The sequence below is a fragment of the Elephantulus edwardii genome, unplaced genomic scaffold (assembly GCF_000299155.1).
Source record: "Elephantulus edwardii isolate Elephantulus edwardi_28Jun2011 unplaced genomic scaffold, EleEdw1.0 scaffold00243, whole genome shotgun sequence".
Lineage (NCBI taxonomy): Eukaryota > Metazoa > Chordata > Mammalia > Macroscelidea > Macroscelididae > Elephantulus > Elephantulus edwardii.
Window position 1 is genome coordinate 3,647,388 of NW_006399993.1, and position 21,137 is coordinate 3,668,524.

The following is a 21,137-nucleotide window of genomic DNA, read 5'->3' on the forward strand; positions in this document are numbered from 1 at the left end:
TACTTTGGAAAGAGGTATCATGCTTAGAAAGGTGGAAGGTTAGAGAAAGAAAGGAAGGCCCCAATGAGATGGAACAACATGGTGACAGCAGCAATGGGCTCATGTGTATCAGAGATGGTGAGGATGGCACAGAATAGGACAGGATTCAGATGTGTTGTTCATGGAATTGCTATGAGTCGTCCTCGCCTCGATGGCACCTAACCACCACCACCACCATCACAATAATACTGTTGAGGAATCTGAGGTAGGTTGCAAGGATGAACTCTGAAAAAAGGAGAGTGGAGGAGAATTGGCACCACGGTCCAATCTTCTACCTCAAGGTTGGGTGTGAGCCAGATAGCTTAGGTGGCTTACCTGGCAGGCAGTTGGGCCAGTTGTTCCAGTTCCTGCTCCATGTGCTCCTGCAACTCGCTGGGCCTCAGTAGGACTTGGCAGATGGGGCAAATGGGGGCCTGGCTGTCAAACAGTGCTGCTGCCTTCTTCTTACCTGAGGAGGGAAGAATAGACCAACACATAAACGGGGCTATCTGTGGAGGGAAACCCAGAGTGTCTCAATCTTCCAACTTAATCTGCTGCTGTCTTCTGGGATTTCTTGGCCTACGAGTAGGATAAATGTGAAAATCTGAGTCCTCTAAGTCGTTCCAGATGTTATTCCAGGTAAGGTTAGCTAGTGGCTCCCTTAGAAATCTGTCAGGACACAATCAATGCTCTTTACAATCAAGCCTTAAACACTTAATTTTAATGTGTTGGTGAAGAAATCTCTTGGTTTAATCATACCATCACCCAGAATAGTCAATGACACCCTGTCTCTCCTTTCCAAGAAGAAAAACAGAAAGAAGGTAGACTTATCCCTTTAACAATCAACTCATGTCTACTCTGGACCAGGCCCAGTGAAGAGAAATGGGGGAACAGGACAGAAGCAGATGCAGTTTCTGCCTTAGAGGTCCTCACAGCTGAGGTGGAAAGGACCCAGGTGATTTCCAGGCCTGAGTTCCCTCTCAGATTGTCACTCTCCCCTAGGGCTCTCTTCTCAGCCTCTTCACTTTGCTGGATGATCTTTTCTGTTCTTAGGTTTCTAGTTCCCACCAGTGTCCAGTTAACACCAGTAGCTCCAAGATCTCCATCTTGACTTCAGCTCTCTCTTCTCTTCTCCAGACCCTTATATCCAAACACCAGATGGATTCAGCCTACACATTGCCTTCAGGTCAGTTTCATCTCAGTGTGACTCTCTGTTGAGTTTCTGAAGCTATACATTTTTTGGGAGGAGATTTCTCACTTTTCTCCCAAGGAGCAGCTGGTAGCTTTAAAGCGCCGACCTTTAGGTTGGCAGTGCAATGTGGAACACACTACACAACCAGAGTTCCTTACCTACTGGACATCAGTGCCTAATATGTTCCACAAGAGTCTGGAATGAAATAATTAAAAATTGAGTCTTTCAGCTTTTTCAGTCCTTCCAAACTTCATCCTCTGTCAGCAGTGCCAGACTCAGTTCATTCACCTACTTCTCCTAAACCAGAAATCTCAGCTTCTCCTTAGGTTCCTTCCTTTGCTTCCCCTCCTCCCACATTAACCACCCAGAAGCCATGTCTGTTCTGTTCTTCAGTATTCCTGGAGTACTGGTATTCTTTGTGTTCAGGTGTCGTTGCCTCTCACCTGGATAACCTCATTGGTCTCTTGTGAGTCTCACTGACTGAGGGTTCTTCTCTTCCAAAACTGCGTAGCGCTAACAGATGAGCACAAGTGGGTGTAGTGCTCCCTAGGCTGGCCTGGGGACAAACTGGGTGCCTGAACTCTGTTTCTAATTCTGTTACTAATGGTAACCGGGACATTGCATGCTGGAAACAAGCTTCAGAGTGCAATACCTTTGGATAGCTAAATTCTCTCCCTTGCCACTCCTCCTACCCAAAGCTCCTCTAACATCTGCTTACATGTGTGGGTTTGGGAAGCCTTACTCATCTCAAAATACTCATGTCTATCCATGGACGTTCTGACCTCAGAAAGGAGTTCTTTAAGTTGGGCTCAGATCTTCTTGCCCACGTCTTGTCATTTTATCTACTGAGGGTCAAAATCAGCTTCTAAGGATATAAAGCCTCTGTGATGATGACCAAATTGTTTGCCTGAACCATTCTGTCAGATTAAATATAGAATGCCCAGCTCAATTGAATCTCAGGAAAATGTATTTATACGAAAAACTATTCATTGCTTATCTGAAATTCAACCTTGAGTATCCTATTATTTTTATTTGCAAAATTTAAAATAGATCTGAGGGGAACTCCTAGTTCAGACTAAGCACCAGAACCCATTTCCCTTTGACATAAGGCTGAAGATGATAACAGTTCTCCGGGATGGCCAGCTGAAATCATCAGAGTGCCCAAAGGTGATTTGTTCTGAATATGTGCTTTAAGGAGTGGCAAAAAGAGAAGGCTTTGCTAAAGAAGTACAGTTTAAATTGTGCCTTAGAAATGTGCCAGGCAAAGAGTGGGTAGACATGAACGTTTAAATATGCTGTGATTTTCTTAAGGGCTGGGACCATTTCTTAACCATCTTTTATCAAGAAACAGTTGGTAACAGGGTTAGAACAGATGTTCAGTAATGTTGCAAGATAAAGGAAAAGAGGGGTGGGGGGAATGAGCAAGTGTTTTAGAACCTTTACAGAGTTGGGAGATCAGGTGTGGGGTTTTGTGAACAGGGTGGTTCCAGGTTGAATGATTAGGTCTGTGAGGAAGGGAAGGGTGTTCAGAGGCTGTGTGGCAGGTACCGATGAATAAAAGAAGCAGATGCAGCCCTGACTTGATGCTAAATTCCCTCAGAGAATTTCAGAGATGAGTAAGACCTGAAGCATTTTTTTAAAATAATTTTAACGAACATTTACAGAAGAGATTTTGGATTTCCATTCATTCATTGCTGCACTTCTCTCCCCGCCCAGTCTTTTTTTTTTAAATTTATGTGTGCACGCACATGCACCGTCAAATCAGATCTGATGGGTATAAGAGAAGATTGTCCCTCCTTCTCCAGCAGAGCATCTGGTGGGATTGAACCACACACTTCTGGGATTACAGTGCATCTTCTTGTCACCAGGCCACCAGAGCTCACCAAGACCTGAAGCATTCTTATGGCCACTGTATTTTAAAAATGGGGACACTGAGGCTCACAACTAGTCAGGAATCCCTATATATTTGTGTGTATTTTCTTTCGTTCTTTTTTTCCTGTTGTTGCTGTATACCATCCAATAGGGTCTGATAGGCCCAGGAGGACAAAAAATTGCCCCTCTTTCTCCAGTGGAGCATCTGGTGGATTCGAACAGTGCCTTCGGGAATGCAGCGCAGCACCTTGCCATGAGGCCACCAGAGCTCCAGGGATCCCTGTATTTGGCTTTAATTCAGCAAACATTTAGTAAACAGTGATTCCATGTCAAGTCTTATTCTATGAAAATTTGAGCTCATAGATAAAACATACTCTTGACTTCTAGAACATCATAAAATAGTGAGAAAACAAAAAAGGAAATTAGCAGTTCCAATACATGTAGCTCAGGTCAGGGACAGCAGAGAGGCATGAATAGTTATTGTAGGAGGTCAGGAAAAAGGCTCATAAGATCCATCGGAGATGTGACATTCGAATGAAAGCATGAGGATGAGTATGTGAGAGTTGACAAAGCTGTTAAAACTGAGGAATTAGGAGGAAGGAGGAAGAGAGAAAACTGGAGAAAGAGGAGGGTTCAGAGCTTGGAGTTTGAGCTGAGAGGGAACATAGCATGTTCAGCTGTCGTTGGCCAGGATGCCAAGTCTGGTCCTTGAGGTTGCCCAGAGCTCAGACTCCACTTCCCCTCTCTGAGCCTGAGGTCCAGGAATAGGTATTTCTATATACGTATTCTTACTCCATCTGCTTTGCTGTCAGAGGAATACTTCTCTGAGCATAGCCTCAGTTTCCCTATCAGAACAACGGGCCGTCTTCCTAGCTCCCAGCTTCAGGAGTAGCATTGACAAGGATCAACAGAGGGACCCCCACAGCCAATGTGCTCCATCATACCCCACTTTCTAAAGGGCTAGAGTGGCAGGTGCCAGCAAGGCTGTGGTTCCCCTACTTCTCCTCTCCCGTTGTGTTCCCTATAATTTTATATTGAGACCTGTGGTCATGACGTGGATTTTACTGCACTAACGACATGGCCTGCCCAGGTTTAATGACAAAATCTATACTCTGGCCCTGGGCCTGCTCCTCGTTTGCATAATTCCCAGAATACAGCTCCCTGAAGCTTTTGACCTGGGCCATTACAGTGACCATAAAACGGGCCATAAAACTGCTGGGGATGGCCAAGAGGAGGGGGTTGTGGTCTTGCTGGGGTGAGAATGCAGCCCTCATCTTCTGACTCTTCCTCTCCACAGCCCCTGGGAATATGCAACTTCATCTCTGGCTGGAGAGGCCTCCAAGAAACCTTAGTTCAACTGCTCATTAGATGCAGGACTCCCTGCTCCAACACAGCTGCCAGCATGGCAGGTAGGCAGGCAGGGTCCACCAGAGGCCGGCTGTCAGAAATCATCTTCTGCCTGTCCATCCCCATAGCTGGCTGAGTCCTATTGCCACAGGTGGGTCTGGGTTGTGAGAACCTAGGTTGAATCCTGGCCCAGTTCCCCAGGGAGGTCAGGAGCAGGACTGAGTAGCCAGTGGGGAGACGTGGAAGCACAAGGGGATGGGGACAGGGACTGGGACGGGCTGTCAGTGCTAAAGATGATGAATGGGGAGGTGAGGCGAGAGGCCCAGTGTTATCGGCAGCGGATGGCGGGGTGCGGGCGCACGCGGCTCCTGCTAATCCCCGGGCGCTGCCTCAGCCCTTGCACTGATAACGAGGAAATGGGACTGACAACAATTTTTAGCTGAGAGATTCTTCACCAAAATGCCAGGCGGCCGGAGGTCTGACAGCGCCTGATTGAGTGTGTGAGTGTGTGGGGGGAACGCCCGCAGCCCCCTCTCCTCCCATGCAAAGATGGATCGCTCATTCTGCCTCCCGTCCACATTCATTACCACACCTCCCTCCCTGCCAGCCTAGCCTCCGCTGTCGCTCCGCTGATCGCCTCCTCTGCCTCCTCCGCCTGCACAGGTATCTCCAGACGCAGGGATAGGGCAGCTGGGGAGGAGGCCCTGACCCTACCCTCTGCTTTACACAAAGGCACCCAACTCAAAGAGCCAAGAGGTGACTCTGTGCAAGGTCAGAGACCAAGAATCAGGAGACCTGAAATCAAGTTCTAGCCTGGAGCTGAGGTGCGTTACCTTGCACGGCCCTTTTCCAGTTGTGAGGTATCTTCCCTGTCAGAAAACCGCGAGGTTCCAACAGGAAGTGGCCAGCTGTCAGCTTTGAATGGAGCTAGGCATTCTGAGGTGAAGTCAAATTAAGGTAGGCCTCACCCTCACCTAGGCAGGCCTCCAGGTTTGGAATAAGACCTCAGGTACCTGGGGTCCCAGATCAGCCCTCTGCTGCCCCCCTCTGTTGGGAATTGCTGACTATTGGAAACAAACGTCTTGGAAACTCAAAGGCCTGTCCAGGCTGCTCTTACACCATCTTCTGTGGCAAAGCCTAGGTTGATACAAGGAAGATGGGAGTCTCTTCAGAGGGAAAGACCTCCTCTCACTAAACCACCTCTAGTCCTGTAACTCTCACGTTATGGCCTTCTGGTTTGGCCTGCTTGGTTTTGCCCCAGTTCTGTGGTCTATAGGTTCCCTTCTTACATCTCTGCTTGTATGAGCAGCAAATCCCATTTCCATTATTTCTTCCCACAGACCGCAAAAGTCCGGGCTTCACTCCTGGTGTCTGACTAAGGAGGGTTAAGAGAAAAGAATGACTTTGATGATTGATGGCAATGGACACTGGGACTTAAAGAGTAGGTATGGATTTATGAGTGCATTTGTATATGCACATCTTAGTGCTTTGCTCCTCCCACAAACAGAGGGACTTCTATTTCCTACTTCAAGAATAGACTTGAAGAAAAAGTCAACAGAGTTGTCTCATCCTAGCCATGTGACCTTGGACAAATAATTTAACGTTTCTGAACTTGTTTCCTTGTGTGTGAAATGTGGTTAATAACATCTAACTCCCAGCCAAGGTTTTGTGAGAGTCCAATTTAATCAGGGCTGTGAAAGTTCTGTAAAGATCCAATTACATCAAAGCTATGTACAAGTGAGAGTTCTTTAGTACTGTTCTGGGACGCCACCAGTACAAGCATCTACTTTGTATTAACTCATCTTGACACCAGCCTGGCCTTACACTGTATTTGTTTTTATGATCAAGATCTTTTCTAACTCCTGGTCCCTCCAACTTCCATGGAATTTCTTCTTCCAATTCATACATTTATTTAGTAGTTTGTATGTATCTATTTGTCAAGAAAATAAAAATCCTTGCCACTGGACCGATAGGCAACATCATGATGGATAAAGAAAGGATTCAATCCTTCAAAAATGGATTAAATAATCCTTCAGTAACTTCATCGTACAATCAATACACTTGGTATCAGTAGTCAGGAGATCCCTCTAAATTATTGAGGAGTGATGATGTTAGTTGGAGATCTAAGGTGCACCTGAGTTCAGGCCATGGTCTTTTCAGCCACTTGCTATGCCTCTGAGAGCTGGACAATGACTAAGGAGAACAGAAGGGTTGATGCTTTTGAACTGTGGTGTTGGAGAAGAGTACTGAATATTCCATGGACTTCCAAAAAAACCAAACAAACATGTAAGCCTTGGATAAAGAACAGCCAGAGTGCTCCTTGGAGGCAAGAATGATGAAGCTTTGGACATGTTGCTAGCAGAGTTTACTACATGGAAAGGGACATCATGCATGGGAAGGTGAGGGGCAGCAAAGGAGAAGAGGACTCTTAACATGGAGACTGTGGCAATGGGCTTGAATGTGTCAGAGATTGTGAGGATGGCACAGAATAGGAGAGTGTTCAGATTGGTTGTTCATAGGGCTATCTTAATTTGTACTCTACAACAAAAACAAAAGAAGCCATGGTCTTATAACTCCTCCCAAATGACTAGAGCAACTATGCAAATAAGGTGCTGTAGATAACCAAAGTGATTGGACAGCTAGCTAATAATGCAAATAAGGCCATCTTTGGGTTGAACCACGCAAATAAGTTATATGGAATCCCTGTGAGAGTGAGATCATGTAAAAAAGGTCCATGCAACACTAACAAGGGTATTTAATTACAAATTAAAATGAACCATCCCGGAGGCAGAAGAAGGAAGGACCTCACTTTCATCAAGAAGAGAATATTGTTGTTTTATATAGTTGGAACCATCCCATAGTTGAACATCTGGTGGGTTTTCAGAGACTGTTAATCACACAAGAGGACATTACCCATCCTTCTCCCATGGCATAACTGGTGCCCTTGAATTGTGTGCCTTCTTGCCACTAGGCCATCAGAGCTCCCTAAGAAGAGAATAGAGTACCTCTTTGGGGTCTTGAGTCCCTGAACTGAGAACCTTTTAGACCCAGGAGACATAAAGAGCTGTAACACCAGAGAGGCTTGAAATAGTGAGGAGTGGTGGTAGAGAAAAGGCAGTGGCAGAACCTGAGGTTGGAATGAGATAGTGTGGTGAACTTCCCAGCCCATGAAGTAAGGCACCTATAGGGGGTATGCTGACCCACAAAGCAAGGATCTGAGCCTTTGGACAGGAGGGTTCTTGGTGGTGTCGGGTGCCCTTGGGTACTTATTGGCAGAGCTGAAGAACTTTATAACATTTGTCTGAATAGTGCAGAGTGGGGACTGAGTTAAAAAGAGTCCTGTATACATAGCTGGATGCTGTCCTGACTGAAGAACTGTATCCTTTGTTGTTCTTTATCTTGAATTGTAGCCTGTTAATTCCCTGATAAATTCTGTGACTATGAATATGGTGAATTCTGTGTGACGATTGTAATGAATTATTGAACCCAGAAGAGAAGTAGAGCGTACCATGGGAGTGGCAGCTGGTGTCAGAATTTGTTCAAGGCTGGAGGGTGGCGGTATCTTCGACAACTAATTCATGGCAATCAGCATTTGGCTGGTAATATTGATAATAATTCTCCTCTCTTGTGAGATTAGATGAGGAGGTCTCATGCTTCTCATACCATTTTTACAGTAATAATAACAACTGTTTATTTGGCTTCATTATATGTTAGGCTGTAGGCTTAGTGCTGTGCATATTTGATGCCATTGAATCCTTACAATCATCTTGTGAGCTAAGTATTATTATCTTTATCACACAGATGAGGAAATTAGGGCTCAGAATAAAGCTGTGGCAGACCTAGAAAGTTCAGTGCAGAAATTTAAACCCAAATTTGTCTACCTCCAAGGTCAGTGCTCTTAACCATTGAGCCTTACTCACGAGCCTACTCATCAACTCACTTAGCTAAGGATTTAATAATATTTGACAGAAGTCTATTTGATGCCACCTATGGGCCTGACAAAGTGCTAATGCCATACTTTAATGAATAGGACAAAAAAAATATCTGCCCTCAAGGAGTTTAGGACCTACGTGGGGATAGAAGCACTAAACGAATGTCACTAGAGTGGTCTTATGATAAGGAAAGTATATGGAACTATGAGAGTATGTTACTTGGTCTGAGGGGTGAAAGAAGTGACATTTAAGCAAAGGCCTAAAGGATGAGTGGTAATCAGTCAAGCAAAGATTAGAGGAAGTGTGAGTCAGAATGGACTTGACATCAGTGGGTTTGTGTGTGTGTGTGTGTGTGTGTGTATGCACGTGTTGTGATATTCTAGACAGAAAACAATGTGTTTGAAGATACAGAAAGTCCGCTGTAAGGAACTGAAAAAAATAATTCAGAGAGCAGGAGGAGGGGAGAGAAAAGAGAGAAAGAGAGTTAGAGTTGGAATTGAGATAAGATGATGGAAAGAACAGCTTTTGGAAGTCTTTTGAAAAAGATCTACATTATTAATCTAGGATTTTAAAAATATATACAATAAGAAGTCCTTCAAGAGTTTTAAACAAAGCAGTGACTAGACTGAACTATAAAAAGATAATCCTAACTATGAAGTGGAAAATGATCTACAGCAGTAAGAACAAATGCCAAGAAGGCTATTTAGGATGGTCCCTTAGCAGCTGAGAGATGACGTGACCGGCACTAGGGTGACACCAATGGAAATGACAGAAGCAGATGAATTGGACACGAGGCTGAATAATAGAAAGGTGTCAAGGATGACTCTAACTCCTGGGTGGTATAGCCATTTACTGACTTCTGGAGCATCAGAGGAGGAGCAGTAGGTGTGGTAAGGAAGCAAAGAAGTCCTGTTTTGCAACTGTTTAAAGAGATCTGTGTGCAAATGCCAGTTAGGCACTATTTTTGAGGTGAGAACCACAGGTATAGCACAAGGAGACACGGATATATAGGTGAAAATGGAAGTTGACTACTGTACCCTTTGTGTCTGAAACAATGTCTGGAATATAGGAAGTATACTCAGTAGGTATTGAAGGAATGAATGACGTTAACAGTAGGTGAGATCAGTAAAGAGACAGAACAGGGTGAGAAGGGTGGAGGAGAGGCCTAAGCACCTCTGACAAATCTCTCATTGCCATGGAATTGGAACCAACTGGTCCTCTGCTGGGTTTCTGAAGCAGTAAATCCCTAGGGGGAGATTGCCCTTCTTTCTCTCAGAGCTGCTAGTGGGTTTGAACGACTAGAGATGTGTAGCCTTTGGGTAAGTAGCACCAGTCTCTATGGACTTCCCACCAGAACTCCCTAACTTGGATGAGTTGTTGTTGGTAGAGGCCATCGAGTCGAATATGTCTCAGAGCGACTGGGTGAACCACATGAACTCTGTCCTATTCTGTGCCATCCTTACAAGTAGAAGAGTTAGATAATCAAGGACGAGAAGGACTAACCAAGAATTGGGCAGAAAACAAGGAAAGTTTGATGACATCAAAGCCAAGAAGGAAAACGTTTCAGGGACGGGGTGATGTTCACAGGTCAAATGCAGCTGAGAGGTCAACAATGTAAGGCATAAAAATATGCCCTACCCACCATATCTATACTATAACTATCTACCTCATCCATCATTCATCCATCCAAGCCGCTTACTTACTCATCTCCTCTGTACTCTCAGCCCCTTCTCCTCTCTTCAGAAAACCTTGATTAGCACCTCTGCTGAGTGTGGGACAGGAAGAGTTAACATGCTGACAGACGGCATTTTTTACCTTCAGTCAATATGAACAAGGCCCCAAGACTATGATTCCAAACATCTGGATTTCATCAATATGTGATCTGTCATCGTATATTGGCATTCCCCAGTCCCCGCGCCAGAGCAATGCGGCTGGTTTTATTAATACGTCAAATACATTATCCGTGTAATACACTTGTCTGGCTGGGGCCTCCCGCTGGGGCGGGGCGGCGGATTTGAATGTATGATGAATCAGTTTGCATTACATGTTCGTAAGTCATCATTTGTCAGGATTAATAGGCGTCCCTGGTCGAGGAGGTGGGGGTGGTGCAGGCAGAGGAGAGATGTGTATTTAGCTGTGACCCATCGTTATCTGCTGGTGCCCAAGGACACCCTGCAAACAGCTATGCACCCTCCTGCCCAGACTGCAGAGCAGTGGCTGATGCTCAAAGGGCAGAGGTGACATTTTCAGTGGTTCATAGGTCACTTGGACCCAAATAGGTCTATTTGTCTTTGCTTTGGGCTTGCTGAGCAACTAAAAGGCAAGAGCCATTTGCACAAGTTAGCTCTCTCAAGTTAGATTTCCTTCTTCCAGGAAGCCTTCCCTGGTGCCTCCTTGGTGTTTCCACAGCCTCCTGTGCTGCTTTTACTGTCATGCAGTGTTTCAATAACCTGCGTTTGTGACTGTCACCCTTTCTAAAGAGCTCTGCTGGTGCAATGGTTAAAGTGCTTGGTGGCTAACCAAAAAGCGAATGGTTTGAACCCACCACCTGCTCTCTAGGAGAAAGGTGTGACAGTCTGCTACTGCCAGAATTATAGACTTGGAAAGCCTAAAGATCAATTCTGTTCTGTCCTATTGAGTCTGTAAGACCCTCTCCAGATGGAACATTTCTTGAGGGCCAGAATGCATTTGCTTATTAGTCCACAGCTAGTTGCGCTACTAAACCATATGCGTTGTGTTTCTGGTGGCTCAAATCAACGAGTGGCTCTGTGGGAGAAAAATGGGCCAATTCTTCCTGTTCATTTACAGCCTCTGAACCCTGAATGGAGGCTCTGACTTGATGGCAGTGAATTTGACCCTCTTGAATAGTCTTAGCTGCTAGTAGAGGCCACAGACCAAAGTAGAGAATAGTAATAGTCAAAATCAGTAAGCGTTATGTGACTGAATTAATAAATAATCATTTAGCTTGTAAGACCTCCACAAGACATGGGTTTTAGCTGAGAGATGCTATGGGATCTAGTCTGGCCATCTGTCCTGTTAGAACTGCTTTACTCGTCTGCTCTTTTTCTTTCCTTAAGACATCAGCAAACCCTCACACAGCATCAGGTTCCTTACGTGGAGCATAGATATAATACACAGGAGTGACATATTCATGCCCACCTGCCTTTGATATTTTCCCTTCTCCCTCTATTCTGCCTGCTCCACATGGCTCCTTGCACCTCCAGGTCCTCGTGAAACAGGAGCCGGGCTGGTACCCCACATCCTACTCTGATGGATACAATTTACTGTCTCTAACAGCAGAATGGACAGATTGAGCCAGACATGGCTCTTGGGTGGCTTGGGGCAAATATTTTCAAATCGTGGTGGAAGTCAACCTGTGGCCAACTTGGGGCTCAAACAAGGGTTTGGGCAGAGACAAGGCATAAACCTCCTGTGGCTTGTTCTTTGTGAACCTGAACCTTTGGCTCCATGAGCCTTTGCGTTAGCCAAGTGGCTGCTGGAGCTGCTGTTCCGAAGCTGATGGGACTTCAGAATGGCAGCTATTTCATACCACCCAATCTTGGCTCTCTTCTCTCTTTTTTAGAATTGCAAATCCGTTTTCCCTCTCTCTGTCAATAAAGTTATTAACTAGTAAGTTGCAGACAGCTCTCTATGCTGGGCTGGGCCACTGATAGATGGGACAGGTGGGGCTTCCCAGAGTTCCCTGGCCTGAGCCTTACAAACTGCATAGAAAGGACCCATCTAGGAAAGTGTCCACATATGGAAGCACATGCACTTGTTCAGGAACAGCCACACAGCCTGCACATGCTGGCACTGGCATGCACAGGTCCCATAGATGTGAATATTTTACATCTACATAAGCAAATCTGAGCACCTATATATATCTTTGTGTGGACTGTGTATACCTGTGTGTTCTCAGCACTGCTGGCCCTCTCCACTCACCCCCACTGCCTTGCTGTGAAGCCAAAATGCTAACACTGTACTGTTTAAAGTAAGTCCAAGTGTGCTCTACCCCCTGCTGGCTCCGACTATGGGCTTATAAAAATGAAGTGGGAACCTCCGCAGCTGTGGGCAATAAATCCTGAACGGCTAAGGAGGGCTGTGTTACCTGCTCTCTAGGCCAATGGCTACAAGTTGTGGCACTGATGATTACAAGTACCTGAGGAGCTGGACGGGGCAGTCAGCCAGGTGCTGGGCCTCAGGCACTGCCTGCTTGCCTGACCCAGACCAGCTGTCTCCTGCAGACCTGTGGGGTCAGGAGCCCCAGAGCCCCAGGGAGTAAGTCAGGAGTAAGGAACAGAGAAAGAGAAAGGAGAAGGGCTGGGGTGGGGAGTGAGCAAGACTGCCACGTGCTGCTAAGGCTGAGGGGAGCCCTCGCATCTGGAGATCAATTAGCATCAATTACTGACTTCATTTAATTGTCGTCCAAGATGAATTTGTCATTTTTAGCTGGGAATTAATGGGAGACCTTCACCTCTCCCTGGCAGCGGCAGCAGAACCAGCAGCGGTCACCTCAGCCTCCTCTGAGCCCTGGATCCTGCTTGGGGCTGGGGCCAGTCTAGAGCAAGCCGCTAGTGAGGCTTCTGCTCCATGGGTCAGCGCTGGCCTGCCCCCTACCCATCCAGGCTGGCCTACTGCCGCCGAGGGCCAAGGTGGGGGCCAGGGGTCCTGCACAGCATCCTTTTGCAGCCTCCGGCTCCAACCAGAAATTAATTTGCTGGGCTGGGCATGTTTACCTTTCCCCAGCAAAGGCGAGACAGTAAACAGCGGACCAGCGGCTGAAATTGAATTGATAACTGCATCAACGTGCCAGATAACGCCTAAAATAATACACCGATAAGGAAATTCGATTTGATTTGCTGCTGCGCATCAGATTGGCCCCATCTGTAGCTGCCTGTAATCATTTTCAATTGCGTTGGGAAACCTTATTTGTCCTTAAATATTTCTGTCATTTTTCATTGCTGGCGACAGATCCTTGGGCAGGTGGCAGGGGTGCGCTGCCTCTGTGGGCGCAGGGCGGTGGCCCCAGGAGGAGGGGTGGTGCAGCTCGGAGGGAAGGAGGCAGGGAGCAGGCAGCCGGGCGGTGACAGCTGTTCCTCCAATCAATCACGCTGTCGACAGGGAGGGACGACTGGCTGGCAGAAATTGAGTTTGCCTCACAGGGGACGATTGAGCAAATTAATAGCCCATTAGCCAAGCAGTGACCTGAGAAATGAAGGTGCAGGGGTTCCCGCTCACTCAGGTCGGCTGGGGTGGGGCAGGGCAGGGGCAGCATCTGGGGAAGGAAAACTGGGGTGGGGTGTGGGAAGGGGAGGGATGGAGGGCAGGGATGAGATGTGAAATCTGTCTGTGTAGGTGAAATGGAAGTACAGCATGCCAGAGGGGAGACATCAAGCTGAGGGAGGTGGGCGAGAGAGTAGACAATTTTAGGGACTATGCTGGGGACAGAGGAAGAGCGTGGAAGTGGCTTCAACTGGTGTCTTTCTCCATCTTCCCATCACGCCCTCTGAGACGGAGTACCAGACCAATGAACTTCTGTCCATCCTCAGTGATGTTGCTCCCTGCGGTAGAGTTGGCCCTTAAGTCATCATAGTTCCATGAAGGCTGCCCGGTCCTGTGCCAGGCCCATGATGAGTTGTGAATGAGATTGCTGTGATCCATAAGATTTTCATTGGCTGCGTTTATCAACAAATTGCCTAGGTCTTTCTTACTAATCTTAGTCTGGAAGTACCTGTTTAACATCATGGCAACACACAAGCTACTCCACTGACAGATGGCACGAGACGTGTTGGCTAGGAATGAAACCCTAGTCTCCTTCTTGGAAGGCAAGAATCCTGCCATTGAACCACCATGGCCTTCTTTCTCCACCCTCAGTCTCTAAATACTCCCTTGGTTTCACTGACATATTCCCAGTGAAGTCCATACTTCCTTGTAATCCTTTCCAGTGGAGGTAGTTTATTCTGCCCAAGATCATATTCCTCAGGCCAGGAGGTGGGGCCAGTGTCCTGCTTATTCCTTACTGATGCTTCCAAGCTATCGTCCACTCATAGTCTCACTGAAGTACCATCCTCTTTCCCCCCGCATCACTGTTATGTTCTCTCTATTCACCAAGGACTTTGACACTTCTTTACCCTACTCTCATTAATATCCTGATCTCCTCAGCTCTGATGATTTACCCCCCTCCATTTCCTCCTGGAAGGCCCTGCCAACAACCTGAATTGCTCTGTTGGTAGAACTCCCTCTTGTCCCTGTCCTCCCATAACTTTGCACCTATCACACTTGCTCATCCTGCTATTCTTCTCCCATATCCCAAGCCACCACTTACACATGAATTGTAGCCTAGGCCCCATGGTGTATCACTTACTTCAATGCCCTCTTGTCAAAGTACTCAAGCTCTTTATACCTTTTCCTTTCCCACACAGTCCAACTCTGTTCTTTTTCTTCTCAGGTACCTAGGCAGCTAAGGGTAGCTGGGGAAAATCACAAAACATATATGCAGATAGGTGCCAATATAAAGTAACAGTTTTCAATTCAATTACTATTGTTGTTATGTGCTGTTGAGTTACTTGGAACTCATAGTGACCCTATGCACAATAGCTCTGAATCCTGCCCTATCCTGAGCCAGTAGTATCACTATCTTTGACACACCTACCCCTATTACCCCAGTTACTGTGTCACTCCATCTCATCTAGGGTCTTCTATTCCTGCACTGTCCCTCCATCCTTCCAAGCATGATGTCCATCTCCAAGGACCGGTCTCTCCTGGCAATATGTCCAAAGTATATGAGATGGAGCTTCAAGATCCTTGCCTCCAGGGAGCAATTTGGTTTCACCCTTCCAAACACAGGCTTTCTTGTTCTCTTGGTAGTCCATGGTATGTTCAATACTCTGCTCCAGCACCACAATTCAAAGGCATTGATTTTTCTTCTATCATCCTAAGTTATGGTCCAGCTCTCTGATATATAGCAAGTAATTGTGAAGACATGGCTTGGATCAGGCACACCTAAGTCTCCAGACTGACATTACTGCTTTTCAGCACTTTGGAGAGATCTCAGAGAACAAGTTTACCTAATGCAATTAATCTTCTAATTTCCTGACTGGTGGTGCCAAGGGTGTTGATTGTGAAACCAAGCAAGCTGAAATTGTTAGTAATCTCAATCTTTTCTTCATCTATCATGATTCTTCCAATTAGCCCAGTGATAATCTTTGTTTTCTTGATGATGAGCTTCATTCATATTGCAGTCCTTGATCTTCTGCAGCAAATGCTTCAAGTCCTCCTCGGTTTAGGCAAGCAAGGCTGTGTCATCTGTCTAATGCAAGTTGTTGATGAGTGTTCATCCAATCCTGATGCCACACTCCTCCTCATAGAGTCCAGACTCCTGAATGATCTGTTCCACAGAACAGATTAAAAAGGTAGAGAGACAGGATGCATCCCTGACGCACTCCTTTCCTGATTTTGGGTTTTTAAAAAAATTTTATTAGTTTTAATGAACATTTACAGAGATTTTGGGTTTTCATTCATTCATTGTCGCACTGTTTTCTCCACCCTCATCCCCAGTTCGTTCTTCTCCCCCACCCAATGCCTGTTTTAATTGTCCAATTGCCACAGTGCTTGTCAAAGCCAGTTCTGATTAATCTCCTTTGTCAGTGTGTCCCTTGCCATTCCCTATCACTCCTCCCTGAGAGAGACTTCACCCTGATTCATAAGGAAAAGGGGATGGCGTATTCTCTTAGCTACTTCCTGCTGAAAAGGGACGCTGTGGGTTTCAGGGTGAAGGTCTTCTCTCACTACTCTAAAGGGACCCTTTGGCAGTATCCTTTCCTGATTTTGAACCAAGCAGGGTTTCCCTACTCTGTTATGATGACTGCTTCCTGGTCCAAGTATAGATTTTGCATGATCACAATCAGGTGTTCTGAGATTCCTGTTTTCCTCAAGATTAGCAAACTTGTTGTGGTCCACAGAGTCAAATGCTTTTGCATAGTCAAGAAACACAGATATCAGCGTAACTAGGCAATCTTTTTACTTGCTGTGGTCAGATCTGTTCGTAGCCACAGAGATGATCTTAAAATATTTAACCCTCTTGATCTCTTCTTTCTTATAAGATGACCCTGCTTCCTACTTCACTCAAAAATTTGAAGTTTATAGGTATAAATTCCCTTAACTTCCAGACTCACTGTTGCCTCTTTTCTTTCTCCAGTTTTGGTCAGAGTATTCATCCTCCTGTATTCATTCTGGGCTTGGAATTCAATTCCCACTTGTTCTTCTTTGGGAAGCTATCATGGTCATTTCCCCACTTCCTGAGTCCTCCCTCTTCCTTTTATCATGCTTCAGTTTCCCCATCTTACAACATCAACAATCCATCTCTTTGTTCCTTATGACACCCTTTAGCTAATGTCTTTTTCCTCTCTTTCCTATGCCACCAAAAATGTTCCAAATTGACTTGCTTCTTGGACATATTCTTTAATCTTCTGTTTTTTTTCTTCTTTTATATATTTTCTATTATTATTAATTTTAATGAAAATTTACAGAGACTTTGGATTTCCATTCATTCATTGTTGCACTTTTCTCCCTGTCCCCCCAGTTTGTTCTTCTCTTTGAAAAGTAAAAGAAAAATTCTTTCATCGTTATACAATCTCTCCCCTCAAGTTTAGTCCACTATGCAGCCTTTGATCTAGACTCTTGTCATGACAATAATACCCTAATCACATATCCCTTTTAAACAGTTTTGTCACTCATCTGTTTCAATGTGGTATACATTATTTATCCCATCTTTCTCATTCTCCCCCCAACCCCAATTTCAGTCCCATTTCACAACAGTGGCACTATGCGATAGTTGTCCTTTTGTGACTGAGATATATTCTGTTTCTCAACTTACTTCAGTCTGATTTTTACTTCCCCTACTCTACTGAAATTGCTCTCAACCAGGTCTTTGCTGATCTTCATTTGCCAAACAGAGTGGATGCTTTTCATTCATATTAATTTATTTTTTAATTTAATTAAAATTTACTGAGTATCTTCCATGTGCGGGATATTATAATAGGGTGTAGGAATAAAATGAAAACTACATCCTATGGGGTTTACAGGGAGCTCTGGTGGCTTAGTGGTAAGGAATGGCGCAGCCAATGTAAAGATATGCAGTTAGAATCTACCATCTGCTCCACAGGAGAAAGATGGGCCATCTCCTCCTGTGGGATTCACGGCCTCTGAAAACCCACTGGAAGGTCAGCCGTGGATTGGTTCTGACTCAAAGGCATACAACAACAACAACAATGAAGCTTACGGTTGTGTTAACATACAATAAAATTGTTATAAGCAAAACAATGAAATTGTGTCAAAGAGAAGTGAATACTACAGGAGTCCATAATATGAGGATTTATCCAGCTCAGAAAAACTGAAGAAGTTTCTCTGAGGAAGAGAAGCAAGATGGGATGTGACGAATGAGGACAAGTTGAGCAGATGAGGAGGAAATGAAGTGGTAACATCAATCAAATGCTTGCCCTACGCCCAGCACTACATAATTTTATCCTGATTTTACAAAAGAGGAAACGAAGGCATAGTGAAGGCCAGTTACTTGCCCATGGCTACCCGGTAAATTGGGTGGTGGTAGAGGTTCAGCCTGGACAATGCCATTTCTGAGCCACATTCATAACTACTTTCTGACAGCTGTTTCATCATTCCCTTTTCTTTCTGTTCATTCAACTCCTTGAGTTTCATTTACCATTTATTTGTTGGTAATTCTTCAACTTGAATCTTCAGTCCTTACCCTACATAGCACTGGTATGAATCTTTCTCTACTTTGACATCCTACAGACTCTTCGAGATCAAGCTATCTGAAAATGACTTATCTTTCCCTAGCTCTGCTCTCTTTATTCTGTGGCTGGGACTGCTATGTCTTTACCCTCACTTTTTCCTCAGGCTCAACAGTATATCTAGGGTATAGGAGGGATGGCACATGCCATGGATGTGCGTGTGTATGGGTTGCCGTCGAGCAGTTTCCATTGCGAGCTGTGATTTGAAGCTAATTGTCATCAATGTTATATCTTTGCTCAGCTCTCTACATCCAGTGAATCAACTTTTTAGTGGTTTTTATCTCCAAAGTACCCCTCAGAACCATCTTCTCCTCTCCATGCCCTAGAGTTTAAGCATCACCATCTGCAGCCTTTACTATTAAATCGCCAAACACATCTTTCTCCCTTCACATTTATTTCCATCTCCATAGCTAGAAGGATCCATCTAAAACACAAATTGGATCCTATCATGCAGTCTCTTATGATCCTTCTCTGGCTCCCAAAGCCTGCAGCCTACACTCTGAATTCCAGCTTCTTATGCCCTCTAGCAATAGTCCTATGTGCTATGCTCCATTTAGCTCTCTGTGAGTTATTCCTCTATCAGTATGGCCCATGATATCCATCTGTCCTTGGGCAACTTGCAACTCTTATTTCTTCAGACCACACTGAGAAAACACTTCCTCCTTGAAGTCTTCCTTTGTAAGTTTTTTTTTTCATGCTTCCTTTGTAAATCTTTTTCATGCTAACTCATTGCCATCAAGTTGATGGGTGTCACCAAGTCAATTCTGGTTCATACCCACCCCTAGGACAGAAGGGAACTGCCCATAGGGGTTCCAAGGCTAAACTCTTAAAGGAAGCAGATGGCCACATCTCCCTTCTAGAGAGAAGCTCATGAGCTGAAACCACAGACCTTTAAAAAAGGTTTGCAGTCGAGCATTTAACCACTGCATCACTTTTCCCTCTCCCCACCCCCATTCTTTGTCCTTTACATAGCTATACCATGATTATCACACATTTCATATAACCTTGCAATTCTTTTATTTATCCATATCCCCAGATAGACTTTAAGCTCTTTGAGGGTAGGGAGAGTGAGTATCTGGTTCACCTTGTTATGAGAGAAGGAATTGCAGTGACTGTGGGGGAAGAATGAGAGGTGGGGGACCAGAAGGTGTAGAGGCAAGAGAGGTGGGGACAGAGGGAGGAGGCAATCCAAGTAATGCTGAAATAAAAACCTGCTTCATGGTTATTGAAGAAGAGTCTTGAACATACCATGGACCACCAAGAAAACAAATAGGTCAGTCTTGGAGAGGGTGAAATCAAGTCTATCCTTGGAGGCTAAGATTTTGAAGCTTTGTCTCACATACTTTGGGCACATGGCCAGGAGAGACTGGTCCTTGGGAAGGACATCATGCTTGGAAGGGTGGAGGGACAGAGTAGGAGAGGAAGACCTCGGATAAGATGGGTTGATACAGTGACTGAGGCAATGGGGGTCAGGGTGAGGGAATTAGTGAGACTGGCTCAGGACAGGGCAGGCTTCAGAGCTGCTGTACATAGGGTTGCTATGGGTCGCAGGTGACTTGACTGCACATAACAACAACATTACTATTATTTTTATAATAATAAAAGTAATAATATTATTGTTATTATTGAGAGGCAGGGGCCCTAAAAGTGTGTGTGTGTGTGTATATATATATATATATATATATATAATCTTATGAGGTTGAAGCTATACAGATATTATTTCAGAAAAATATTGAGTGTTCACCATACTGGTGGAAGAGAATGGGGCAGTGGCACAGGAACATAACCTGATATGAAAATCTTACGCCAAGAAACTCCAACAAAGAGACATTTGCACCAGGTCTGACAGATATCCTCATACTTGTAGAGGGTCGCTAGCAGCCCCCACCCATCAGGCACAGAGCCCTCTGGTATCTTTACAATAAGCCCACCACCCAACCCAGAACCCCTGGTTTGCTCTCGCAAGCAGGCGAGCTCTCTCTTGCTCTCTCGTTCTCTCAGCAATTTCCCTACCCAAGAAAGCTCTAAGGGTTTCAATTACCGGCGCGTGGGATTTAGTGCCCTGGGCTTCTCTGACTGGAGGAGATTTATTTGAAGGTTTAGTGTCGTGGAGAATTCACGTCTTCACTCCCAGGAGCCCAGCTTCCGTCCTGAGCCCCTAAATCAGGAACCAAGATGGGCTATTGTCACTTACCGCATTAGCCTCGTTAGCGGACCAGGAGGGGTGATTAATAGCAATGCACACACAGCCACCCTGCTCGCTCGCGTGTGGTTCCTGCTGCTGCTCCTGACCTGGGAGGGGGCAGGGAGGGGCTGGGCCTGCTCAAGGATAATGAAGGAATCTGGGCAACAGCCCCCATCTCCACTCTGATGGTCCTTCCAGATCTGGGCACAGTTCAGAGATTAGCACATAGAATTCCAGAAAGCCCAGCTAGGAGCCTCTGAGGCCTGATTTCTGGAAGGCCAAAGAATGGAGGGGTGCATAAAGGGGTCTGGTTCTGGGAAAAGTCTCCAAGTGTACGCCGGATAGATAAGAGAAATGAGGGTGAGGGGTGGAGTGTCCAGTAAGCAAGGTTTCATTATGGATTAGTAAGGAAGCATAAGCCATCCCATGCTTACTTTGCTTATTGGGTAATCTGACACTGGGGTGTAGGGCATGGAGGAAACAATAATGGTGTGTGAAGGACATAGAGAGGTATACACACACTTATTTCATTTCCCAAACACCCTTCTGAGTGCTTACTATGTTGTTATGTGCCACTGAGTCACCTGTAACTCATAGTGAACCTGAAGCCTGCCTGACCTGAGTCAGTCTCACTGACTCCAACACACCTACTCCTATTACCCCAGTTACTGTATCAATCCACCCCATCCAAGGTCTTCCCCTCGTGCTGTCCCTCTACCCTTCTGAGTATAATGTCTTCTCCAAGGACTGGTCCTTCCTGGCCATGTGCCCAATATGAGATG

The 21,137-nt window shown here is 45.5% G+C and overlaps 1 protein-coding gene across 3 annotated transcripts in view; it reads right to left on the reverse strand.

The window, feature by feature from the left end:
• The window catches only part of RNF220 (ring finger protein 220), a 359,333-nt gene that overhangs the window by 44,998 nt on the left and 293,198 nt on the right, over positions 1-21,137 (reverse strand). For 2 of the 3 annotated variants that reach the window (XM_006899007.1, XM_006899006.1), the window contains exon 3: positions 355-487. In XM_006899007.1, the coding sequence (XP_006899069.1) occupies positions 355-487 (133 nt within the window). Of the gene's footprint in view, positions 1-354; positions 488-21,137 lie in introns of those variants that run through there. The other variant, XM_006899008.1, reaches the window with a different exon arrangement.